Source organism: Pristiophorus japonicus, chromosome 18 (genome assembly GCF_044704955.1).
Source record: "Pristiophorus japonicus isolate sPriJap1 chromosome 18, sPriJap1.hap1, whole genome shotgun sequence".
Lineage (NCBI taxonomy): Eukaryota > Metazoa > Chordata > Chondrichthyes > Pristiophoridae > Pristiophorus > Pristiophorus japonicus.
Genome location: NC_091994.1, coordinates 2,333,151 through 2,345,552, shown reverse-complemented (window position 1 = coordinate 2,345,552; position 12,402 = coordinate 2,333,151). Strand labels below are relative to the sequence as shown.

General features: G+C 53.0%; 1 protein-coding gene across 1 annotated transcript in view; it reads right to left on the bottom strand.

The window, feature by feature from the left end:
- cilp2 (cartilage intermediate layer protein 2) overlaps positions 1 to 12,085 on the bottom strand; it is a 47,213-nt gene extending 35,128 nt beyond the window's left edge. The window contains exon 1 of the mRNA XM_070860760.1: positions 11,848 to 12,085. Within this exon, the coding sequence (XP_070716861.1) occupies positions 11,848 to 11,914 (67 nt within the window). The 5' untranslated portion in view covers positions 11,915 to 12,085. The remainder of the gene's footprint in view (positions 1 to 11,847) is intronic.
- Between the last annotated feature and the right edge of the window lie 317 nt (positions 12,086 to 12,402).

The following is a 12,402-nucleotide window of genomic DNA, read 5'->3' as shown; positions in this document are numbered from 1 at the left end:
TGCGAACACAAAGTTACAGGTCTGCATCTATCCCTGGCCACCAAATGTGTGACCTGGCAATTGTCTTCATCGTGACAATGCCCGGGTGCCCATTGTGGAGTTCTCTGATGAACACCTCTCTGCCCATCTGGGGCATGACTACTCGGTTTCCCCATAGTAGACAATCGGCCTGAATCGAGAGTTCATCCTTGCGCCTGTGAAATGGTTTAAATTCCTCAGGGCATGCCCCGTACGTGGCTGCCCAGTCCCCATTCAGGACACATTTCTTGACTAAAGACAATAGCAGGTCTTTATTTGTCCAGACTTTAATCTGACGGGCTGTCACAGGTGAGCCTTCGCTTTTGAAAGCTTCAACAGCCATGACCATCTCAGCACCATGCTCGGTAGCCCCCTCAGTGGTGGCTAGTGGGAGCCTGCTGAGTGCATCGGCGCAGTTTTCAGTGCCCGGTCTGTGCCGAATTGTGTAGTCATAGGCGGCTAACGTGAGTGCCCACCTCTGTATGCGGGCCGATGTGTTTGCATTTATGGCCTTGTTGTCGGCCAAAAGGAACGCTAGGGGTTTGTGATCTGTCTCCAGCTCAAATTTCCTGCCAAACAGGTACTGGTGCATTTTCTTTACCGCATATACACATGCAAGCGCTTCCTTTTCTACCATCCCGTAGCCCCTTTCTGCCTGGGACAGACTTCTGGAGGCATAAGCTACCGGCTGTAACTGACCCTTGACACTGACATGCTGCAACACACACCCGACACCATAGGACGACGCATCGCACGTTAACACAAGTTTCTTACATGGGTCATATAGCGTTAACAGATTGTTGGAGCATAACAAATTGCGTGCTCTATTAAAAGCCCTTTCCTGACTGTCCCCCCAGACCCATTCGCGACCTTTGCGTAGGAGCACGTGTAGCGGCTCTAACAGCGTGCTCAATTTGGGAAGAAAGTTACCAAAATAGTTCAGGAGCCCCAGGAACGAACGCAGCTCCATCGTGTTATGGGGTCTGGGTGCTCTCTGGATCGCTTCCGTCTTGGATGCAGGAGGGCTGATCCCGTCTGCTGCTACCCTCATCCCCAGGAATTCTACCTCTGGAGCTAGGAAGACGCACTTCGCCTTTTTCAGTCGCAGACCTACCCGGTCCAGTCTGCGTAGCACCTCCTCCAGGTTGTGGAGGTGTTCTTCAGTATTGTAACCCGCGATGAGGATGTCGTCCTGAAAAACCACCGTCCCTGGAATCGACTTGAGGAGGCTTTCCATATTTCGTTGGAAGATCGCGGCGGCCGAGCGACTCCCGAACGGACATCTGTTGTACTCAAACAACCCCTTGTGTGTCGTGATGGTGGTCAGCTTCTTCAACTCACTCGCCAGCTCCTGGGTCATGTAAGCTGAGGTCAGGTCCAATTTTGAAAAAAGTTTGCCACCGGATAGCTTCGCAAAGAGGTCCTCCGCTCTCGGTAGCGGGTACTGGTCTTGGAGTGACACCCGATTGATGGTGGCCTTGTAATCGTCACATATCCTGACCGACCCATCCGCCTTGAGTACCGGCACAATCGGGCTCGCCCAGTCACTGAATTCGACTGGCGAGATGATGCCTTCCCTCAGCAGGCGGTCCAATTCGCCTTCTATCTTTTCCCGCATCACGTACGGCACCGCTCTGGCCTTGTGGTGTACTGGTCTGGCGTCCGGGTTTATGTGAATCACTACCTTGGTCCCCATGAAAGTGCCGATGCCGGGTTGAAATAATGAGTCAAATTTGTTCAGGACCTGTGAGCATGATACTCGCTCCACAGAGGAAATTGCATTGACATCGCCCCATTTCCAGTTCATGACAGCAAGCCAACTCCTCCCCAGTAGTGCGGGACTGTCCCCCGGGACAATCCAGAGTGACAACCTGTTCTCCGAATCTTTGTGGGTCACGACTACCGTGGCGCTGCCTAGCACCGGAATGATCTGCTTTGTGTAAGTCCGTAGCTGTGCGTCAATCGGCAATAATTTTGGCCTCCTGGCCTTGGACACCCACAACTTTTTGAACTGTTTGATACTCATCAGGGACTGGCTGGCCCCCGTGTCTAGCTCCATTGATACTGGGATACCATTGAGGAGCACTTTCATCATTATCAGTGGCGTCCTGGTGTATGAACTGTATATGTGCTCCACATGAACTCGCTGAACTTCAGCTTCCAGCGATTTCCCCCAGTGTCCATTTGGCCTCGTAGGGCTTACATCGGGCCCGTCCTCCTCCAAGTGACCACTGACGTTGCAGTTCCTGCAGGTATATTGCTGATACCTGCAAGCTCTGGCTGTGTGTTTGCCTCCACACCTCCAACAGGAGCCGTTGTTGGAAACAAAAAGTCCATTACCAGTCGATCATCTCTGACTGTCTCTGTAACTGTCCTTAAGTGCACCATTGACAGGTGTTGATGGCCCCATTACTGGCCGCATTGTCCCTTGCGATGGCATGAATCGCTGTTCAGCTAGCCATTGTCTCTGTTGAATTCCCCTTTGTGTTCGACTATATGCTCGGGCATGTCCGATTGCCCCTGTCTGCCTGGAGAACTGTGTGCCGTGTTAACAACGTTGACTCCCTGCCCATTTGCTGCATTTAAACCAAGATTTTTGTCAAACATCATTCTTGTTTCTTCCTCCCCTGAGATAAATGTCTGGGCCATCAAAGCCGCCGTTTCCAGGGTCAAGTCTTTGATCTTAATCAGTTTCCTGAAAACCCCAGCGTGTCTGATGCCCTCAATAAAAAAGTCTCGCAGCATCTCCGCTCTGCATGCATCTGGGAACTTACATAGGCTCACCAGTCGCCGGAGATCTGCCACGAAGTCTGGAACGCTTTGCCCTTCTCACCGCCGGTGCGTGTAAACCGGTGTCTCGCCATGTGCATGCTGCTCGCCGGTTTAAAGTGTTCCCCGATCAACTTACTGAGCTCTACAAACGTCTTGTCCGCCGGCTTCTCTGGCGCCAGAGGGTCCTTCATCAGGGAGTACGTTCTGGATCCACACACCGTCAGGAGATGAGCCCTGCGTCTGTCGGCCGAATCCTGTCCCAGCCATTCCTTAATAACGAAACTTTGCTGTAGTCTCTCAATAAAATTGTCCCAATCATCACCAACACAGTACCTCTCGTCTGTGCTGCTAGTGGCCATGCTCGCTTGTTTAAATCCCAGTTTCTCGTCGCCAATAATATGTCCTTACTATACAGTATAAATGCACACGAGGCCCATACTTGAGAGAAGGTCACTCTGTGACCAGTTACCTTTATTAGCCAGCACTGAAGTGATGAAGGTGGGCGGAGCTTCCCCTTTTATACCCGAAAGTCCAGGTTAGGAGTGTCTCCCACATGTTCACCACCTAGTGGTCAGTGTTCTCACGGTGTACACCTTAGGTCAGTTTATACATGGGTTACAATGACAGTTGAATACATGGCACTTACAGTTCCAATATTTCTGTTGTAGATGCGTTCAACGAAAGATCGGAAGACTCCACTTCTGACACCATGTATTGTATAGTTTCTTGCCCAATCTTAGTTCAACTTAACTCTATTTATTTGGGAGATCTCAGAGAGCCATGTGGAGCTGAAGATGGCGTTCCTTCACAGACCCTCTCTCTCAATACAGTCCCCTATACCTCCTGGCTAGAGGGCACTATACTGTATCTCGTTACAGTCACCACTGGGTCAGCCATCGAGAGGAGAAATATTTAAAACTAGTGGATTGGTAGTGATTGAGGGACAGGCCAGAATTAACAAAATCACGGGGGGCCGAAATTGCCCCTTTGTTGCGCCTCATTAGCCCCCTGGGGTCGCCACGCAACGGGTGATGCCGTCATCGGGGTGTGTGCCAACTCGCGTGCCTCACGGGGAAATGTCCCCGCGAGCCGCGCGGCATGTGCGGGCGTCGTGGGCCGCCATTTTATTTTGTCGGCCGGCCGGTTCTTCGCCATCCTGCAGCCGGGCGCCCCCTTTTGGGTGCCAGGGCCGCTGGCCCAGTCGAGCGCGTCCCTGGCGGGCCCAGTGGCGGGCACCAAAGCTGAAGGGGAGGGGCGTTGTAGCGCACCGCGGAGATTCTGCGTAGCGCTGACCTCAGCCCCCGCGCTGCCGCCCCAAGAGCTCCCCGTCTTGTTTTAGGGGTGCACTACCTCATTCCATGCCGGGGGCGGGAACGTTACCGCCACCAATCGGGGAGCCTGCCAATTTCGGCCCATAGAATCTTACAGCGCAGAAGGAGGCCATTCGGCCCATCGAACCTGTGTCGGGTCGGCGACAGAGCGATCCAGATAGTCCCGCTCCTTCACACTTTCCTCACAGCCCGGCAAATTTCTCCTTTTCATGTCTATATCCAATTACCGTTTGAAAGTTACTATTGAATCTGCTCCCACCGCCCTTTCAGGCAGCGCGTTCCCGATCACAACAACTCGCTGCGTAAAAACATTCTCCCCATCTCCCCCTCTGGTTCCATCGCCGATTATTGTCAATCCGTGTCCCTCTGGTTACCCACCCTCCTGCCCCCGGGGACAGTCTCTTCTTATTTACTCGATCAAAACTCTTCCTGATTTTGAACGCCTCTATTAAATCTCCCCTGAACGTTCCTTGCTGTAAGGAGAACAACCCCAGCTTCTCCAGTCTCTCTGCTAAAGAACGATTTAAGTGCACAGCCGTGTTGAATAGCTCCCAATTGCCTCAAAGCGCAGGTGTAATAAAGGAACTTGGAACTGACAGGAATAGCGCGTGGTGTACAGACCAAAATGTCCCAGGCTGAATCTGTGGTCCAATCCTTTTTTGATTTAATTAATTCTGGGGATGAGGATGTCTCTGGCAAGACTGACATTTCACAGAACCATATGAACAATGCAGCACAGAATGAGGCCAATCGGCCCATCGATTCTGCACCGGCTCTTTCGAAGAGCGATCCTGTTAGTCCCCCTCCCCCGCTCTTTCCCCTTCAAGTATTTATCCAATTTCCTTTTGAAGAATGCATTGAATCTGCCTCCTGTGCCCTATCAGGCAGCGGGTTCCAAATCCCCAAAACTCGCTGCGTAAAAATAATCTCCTCATGTCAACTCTGCTTCATCTGCCAATCACCTGGTCCTCCGGTTCGCCATCCTTTAGACATTGGAAATAGTCTCTACTTATTCTATCCACATCCTGACCATTCCAACACACTCCTGGCTGGCCTCCCACATTCTACCCCACGTAAACCAGAGATGATCAAATCTCAGCTGCCCCGTGTCCTAACTCGCACCCAGTCCCGCTCACCCATCACCCCCTGTGCTCACTGCCCCGTGTCCTAACTCACACCGAGTCCCGCTCACCCATCACCCCCTGTGCTCACTGCCCCGTGTCCTAACTCGCACCCAGTCCCACTCACCCATCACCCCCTGTGCTCACTGCCCCGTGTCCTAACTCGCACCCAGTCCCGCTCATCCATCACCCCCTGTGCTCGCTGCCCCGTGTCCTAACTCGCACCCAGTCCCGCTCATCCATCACCCCCTGTGCTCGCTGCCCCGTATCCTAACTCGCACCAAGTCCCACTCACCCATCACCCCCTGTGCTCACTGCCCCGTGTCCTAACTCGCACCCAGTCCCGCTCACCCATCACCCCCTGTGCTCACTGCCCCGTGTCCTAACTCACACCGAGTCCCGCTCACCCATGACCCCCTGTGCTCACTGCCCCGTGTCCTAACTCGCACCGAGTCCCGCTCACCCATCACCCCCTGTGCTCGCTGCCCCGTGTCCTAACTCGCACCGAGTCCCGCTCACCCATCACCCCCTGTGCTCGCTGCCCCGTGTCCTAACTCGCACCGAGTCCCGCTCACCCATCACCCCCTGTGCTCGCTGCCCCGTGTCCTAACTCGCACCGAGTCCCACTCACCCATCACCCCCTGTGCTCGCTGCCCCGTGTCCTAACTCGCACCGAGTCCCGCTCACCCATCACCCCCTGTGCTCACTGCCCCGTGTCCTAACTCGCACCGAGTCCCGCTCACCCATCACCTCCTGTGCTCACTGCCCCCGTATCCTAACTCACACCCAGTCCCGCTCACCCATCACCCCCTGTGCTCACTGCCCTGTATCCTAACTCACACCCAGTCCCGCTCACCCATCACCCCTTGTGCTCACTGCCCCGTATCCTAACTCACACCCAGTCCCGCTCACCCATCACCCCCTGTGCTCACTGTCCCGTGTCCTAACTCACACCGAGTCCCGCTCACCCATCACCCACTGTGCTCACTGACCCGTGTCCTAACTCGCACCGAGTCCCGCTCACCCATCACCCCCTTGTGCTCACTGCCCTGTGTCCTAACTCGCACCGAGTCCCACTCACCCATCACCCCCTGTGCTCGCTGACCTACATTGGTTCCCGGTTAAGCAACACCTTGATTTCAAACTTTTCATCCGTGTTTTCAAATCCCTCCATGGCTCTCGCCCCTCCCTATCTCTGTAATCCCCTCCAGCCCCACAACCCCCCGAGATGTCTGCACTCCTCTAATTCTGCCCTCCTGACCATCCCTGATTATAATCGCTCCACCATCGGTGGCCGTGCTTTCTGTTGCCTGGGCCCCAAGCTCTGGAACTCCCTCCCTAAACCTCTCCGCCTCTGTCTCCTCATTCAAGAGCTCCTTAAAACTGACCTCTTTGACCAAGCTTTTGGTCACCTGCGCTAATTTCTACTTACGTGGCTCGGTATCAAATATTTATCTCATAACGCTCCTGTGACGCGCCTTGGGATGTTTCACGACGTTAAAGGCGCTATATAAATTCACGTTGTGGTTGTTGTTGAGACCCTTGATTTTGAACACCTTTATTAAATCTCCTGTTGGCCACCCCTTCTCTAATTGCCCATCCGCCATTGCCCTGAGAAGGTGAGTGTGGGCCTCCCTCTATAACTGCTGCAATTCTTTGTCACAGTTTAATGCAACTGAGAGTCGCTAGGTCCCTTCAGAGGCCAGTTAAGAGTCATGCACGTTGATGTAGGAATGTAGTCACATAGAGGCCCAGACCGGGTAAGGACAACAACAACCACAAAGTGTATTTATATAGCGCCTTTAACGTAGTGAAATGTCCCAAGGTGCTTCACAGAAGTATTGAGATAAACATTTGACACCGAGCCGCATAAGTAGAAATTAGCGCAGGTGACCAAAAGCTGGGTCAAAGAGGTTGGTTTTAAGGAGGAGAGAGAGGTAGCGAGCTTTAGGGAGGTAGCCTTCCCCAAAACACAGGGCAGTTTGGTTTTTTATGACAATCCGACAGCTTCATGGTCAGTTTTACTGACGCTAGCTGATTAGTTATGGAATTATTTTTGTTTAAAAACTGAATTCAAATTCTCAAACTGGCATGGTGGGAATTGGAACTTGCCTTCTCTGGATTATGAGTCCAACTAATCGGCAGTCGGGGGTGAGGGGCGGGGGTGGGGTTGGAGGGGGTGTGGGGGGTGTGGGGGAGGGGAGGGGGTGTGGGGGGAAAAGGAGGGTGTGGGAGGAGGGGTGTGGGGGGGGAGGGGGAGGGATGTAGGGGAGAGGGGGTGGGGTGTGGGGGACATAGGGGTGTGGGGGGGAGGGGGGTGTGGGGGAGGGGGGAGGGATGTGGGGGGAGGGGTGTTGGGGGTGGGGGGTGTTGGGAGGGATGGAGAGGCGGGTGGAAGAGGTTAAAAGTCCCCAATCCAGCCTCCGTCGAAGCACTTTTGACCCAAGGTGGCAAGCAACCAGAACATGGGATTACCGAACCCCCACCATTGCCCCCCCCCCGCCCCCCACTCTCGGTGCCCGGTGACATCACCTCCCCGTGCCCCCCCCCTGCCCCCCACTCTCGGTGCCCGGTGACATCACCTCCCCGTGCCCCCCCCCTGCCCCCCACTCTCGGTGCCCGGTGACATCACCTCCCCGTGCCCCCCTCCCTGCCCCCCACTCTCGGTGCCCGGTGACATCACCTCCCCGTGCCCCCCCCCCGCCCCCCACTCTCGGTGCCCGGTGACATCACCTCCCCGTGCCCCCCTCCCTGCCCCCCACTCTCGGTGCCCGGTGACATCACCTCCCCGTGCCCCCCCCCCGCCCCCCACTCTCGATGCCCGGTGACATCACCTCCCCGCCCCCCCCAGCCCGAGGAACAGCCTTAGCTTCCCAGTGAACCCAGAAAACTCATCGCAGCACAAAACCCATCGCTTCGAATCACAGAACGGTTACAGCACAGGAGGCCATTGGGCCCATCGAGCCTGTGCCGGCTCTCAGCCAGTCCCCCTCCCCTGCCCTTTCCCCCTAGCCCGGCACATTTCTTTCCTTCAGGAACTTATCCAACTCCCTTTTGAAAGCCACAATTGAGTCTGCCTCCCCCAACCTCTCAGGCAGCGCATTCCAGATCCTAACCACTCGCTGCGGAAAATAGTTACACCTCATGTCGCCTTTGGATCTTTTGCCAATCGCCTTAAATCTGTGCCCTCTGCTTCTCGACCCTTCCACCAATGGGGACAGTGTCTCTATTTACTGCTCTTCCCCCACAGCCCTTCAAATTTCTCCTTTTCAAGTATTTATCCAATTCCCGTTTGAAAGTTACTATTGAATCTGCTCCCACCGCCCTTTCAGGCAGCGCGTTCCCGATCACAACAACTCGCTGCGTAAACACATTCTCCCCATCTCCCCCTCGGGTTCCATCGCCGATTATCGTCAATCTGTGTCCCTCTGGTTACCGGCCCTCCTGCCCAGGGAACAGTCTCTCCTTATTTACTCGATCAAAGCCCCTCATGATTTTAAATCTCCCCTTAACCCTCTCTGCTCTAAATCTGCCGCCCTTACCCGGCCTGGCCTATATACGGCCCCAGACCCACGGCATTGTGTTTGATGAAATGGCTCAGCAAACCGCTCAGTAGTGTTCAAGGATGAGGCTCACGCCACCTTCTCCAGGGCGATTCCAGACGGGCAATAAATGCCAGCCTTGCCAGTGACGTCCACATCACATGAACGAATAAAAGAAAAGTTGGAATACGCTGCCCGATAGGATGGTGGGAACAGATTCAATTGTAACCTTCAAAAGGGAACTGGGTGAATAGTTGAAGGAGAAAAAACTGCAGTGATGTGGGGAAAGAGCAGGGAGGGAGACTAACTGGGTTTCTGTTTCGGAGAGCAAGTGCAGATTCGATGGGCCGAATGGCCTCCCTCTGCGCTGTACTACCATTCTAAGGAGAACAAACCCAGCTTCTCTTGTCTCGCCACCTAACTGAAGCCCCTCATCCTACTTACAGCGGGCGAGTTCACGCGAGCCCACTGTACGCGACGGGCGGTTTAACATGGCAACGCCTCCACTGTGTAACAAGGAATGCTCCTTTATTGCAGTGGCCTTTTGTCCGGATGTTTCCAGCTTCACTCTGTCCTGCGGCATTGCTGAAGCTATCAGTTAGCGCGTGGTGCAAACTGTCACCACCACAGCACTTAGAGAGGACTAAATAGGGTTGAAGTACACAATAGGGAGAAAGGAAGAACTTGCATTTCTATAGCGCCTTTCATGACTGCAGGACGTCCTAATGTGCCTCACAGCCCACGAAGAACGCTGTTAGAATTGAAGATTAATGAGGTGCTACTTACTGAAGTCTGTTTTTGCACTGGGTGCAACTTAATGAGGTGCGAACTCGTGTGTAAACTCAACCATTTCTGCCAGGAATAAGCAGACCATCTAAGTTCGACTTTGAAGTTGACATCAATGGTTATTGCTTTTTGGTCGCTATAAGCGACTGCCCTTTTTTAAATGTGGATGCTTTAAGACTGTGAGTCCCCCCCGGGAAGGTTATCCTTAAAGTGACAGCCCCAATTCAGCCCTTCCTCAGTGTAGATCGTTGCGTGATCAGAGACCCTTGAAAACAGTAAGGGGGGCTAATAAACCTGAATTATCTGGTCCCGATCCCATCGCTGTGTGTGGGAGCTTGCTGTGCGTAAATTGGCTGCTGCATTTCCCACATTACAACAGTGACCACACTCCAAAAGTACTTCATTGGCTGTAAAGCGCTTTAAGATGTCCAGTGGTCGTGAAAGGCGCTATATAAATGCAAGCCTTTCTTTCTTTGCTAAAATCAGAAAAGGCTGAAAAATGCAGTGGGCTGAGAGAAACAGGGCTCTAATGAAACAGTAACTGTCTTGCTTGTCTGTCTCTGAGCTCGCCGAAAGCAGAAACTCAAAGATACGCATCTTATTTTCCGTTTAGGTGTCAGGTGCAGCTCAGTGAGGAGAATGCGTGCCTCCAAATCAACGCAGGCTGTGGGTTCATGCCCATCATCGTGATTCCAGCACATAATCCAGGCTGGCATTCCTAGTGCCAGTATTGAGCGAGCATGGCAACGACTTTCAGATAAGAAAGGACAACAACCAGCCCCTTCATTGGGTAACTGTACAGCCTGTGGTAACAGCAACAGAAAGCCTATGTCAGCCGGGGCTCAGGGGGCAGCACACTCACCTGAGTCAGAAGGTTGTGGCTTCAAGCCCCACTCCAGGGACTTGAGCACAAAAATCTAGGCTGACACTCCCAGTGCAGTACTGAGGGAGCCCCGCACTGTCAAAGGTGCCGTCTTTTGGATAAGATGTGAAACCTGAAGCCCCGTTTGCTCTCTCAGGTGGACGTAAACATTCCCAGGGCACTATTCTGAAAAAGAGCAGGAGAGTTCTCCCCGGTGTCCTGGCCAATATTTATCCCTCTTTACATCACAAAAACAGATTATCTGGTCATTTATCACATTGCTGTGTGTGGGAGCTTGCTGTGCGCAAATTGGCTGCTGCGTTTCCCACATTACAACAGTGACTACACTCCGAAAGTGCTTCATTGGCTGTACAACCCTAAATTGTATTTGTCCCCAACTGTGTACGTTCATCCACACATTCGCACCACACTGAACATTTTAAATCCATTCAAATTGCAATTATGATCAACTGATAGTATCATCCTTGCCACCTGCTCAAGTCAATAAAGTTCAATATTCAATATCACTGACAGTGCCCCATTTTTGCAGCTGTGTTCGCTCTCTCCCATCCAGCCCTGGACATCCAGCCTAGCACTCGTGCAAGACCCACACAAGCACTTGTCTGTTTAAGCCCCAAGTCCTGCTGGGGGGCACAGGTTCCACAGGTGTCAGCAGCCCACTAGCACCTCGCCCGAGCACTGGTTATTCACGCTCCAGCCCCAGACACTAAGGCTCTGCCCGGCAATTCGGCAACAAGAGGCATCACGGGAAAGTCCAATTCTGCCCTTTACACAACATCCCTCGCCCCCCCCCGCCCCCCCCCCCCCACACCACTGACTCCCTCACCTAGCCCAGGGACACTGAGTCCGATTGTGGCATCTAACACAAGGTTACCTCAGGCACAGCACGGAGACTGAACCTGGGAGCTCTCCTGGTCTGGGGCACCCCCTCACCAATGTGAGTAGAGCCTGTCTCACAAACATTTGTCGTGTTAATCGAAGGCGACAACATTAAAGGCGGAATAGCTGGGGAATTTAAACCAACGACTCCTGTCCCGCAGAATTCCTGAATTAACAGGTTCGGCTTAAATCTTCAGTATATTTCTAAATGATGCAAGTTCAGGAATTCGAGGGGGCGGGCGGGGGGTGCGGCAAGGATGCAACTCTACAGGGAAAGGTAATTTGGGGAACAGGAGGAATAAATGAGGATTGAAGAGAAAGTAAGACACTTGAACGAAAACAATTACCTGAAGAGTCAGAAAATCTCAGACCGAAGGATCGATCATGTGGCAAATATGAAGCAAATTTTTCTCTGGCTTTCATCCTGCAATCGGTCAACGGGTTCGAGAATCCCCTTAAAGGGGCAGTCAGTGTTCTTTAACTCGAGAAAAAAAGTTTCTCTTGAAGTTTCTTACCTTGAGTTGAAAGGGGTTGTACCAAGACCAGAAGCGAAAGGAACACCCAAACGAACAGCACCTCCATCCCCCGCCTCTCCTACTGTCCGCTGATAGACAACCAGCGGCACTCACTGGCTCTTTATTTTGATTTTATTTTTAAACTTTAAGAACTTTTTACAAATGTTTTTGCTGGGTATGGGGATCACGACAGGATGGAGATGGCCCTGAGAAGTAGTGAGGCCCTACTGAAGCTGTGTGTGTGGATCAATTGCATGTTCGACAGCTCACTCGCCTGTATTTATCTTGCTGTGTCCAGCTCGCTTGATTGGTCCGAATCTCACCTTACACTCTGATCTGTGAGAGGGTGAGGGGACTGGTGGGAGGGAGGAGTGGGAGGGGGGGCGGAGGGAGGAGGGGGGGCGGGGGGTGTGGCTTGGAACATCAAGAGAAAAACAAGAAACTGGAAATAAAAGTTTCCTCCTTTTTTTAAAAGTTTTTTTAAGTTTCCCATTCCCACCTGATTTGCGTGAGCCAAGTGCTTGGAAATATAACTCCCGGAGTTTGGCAGGGTTC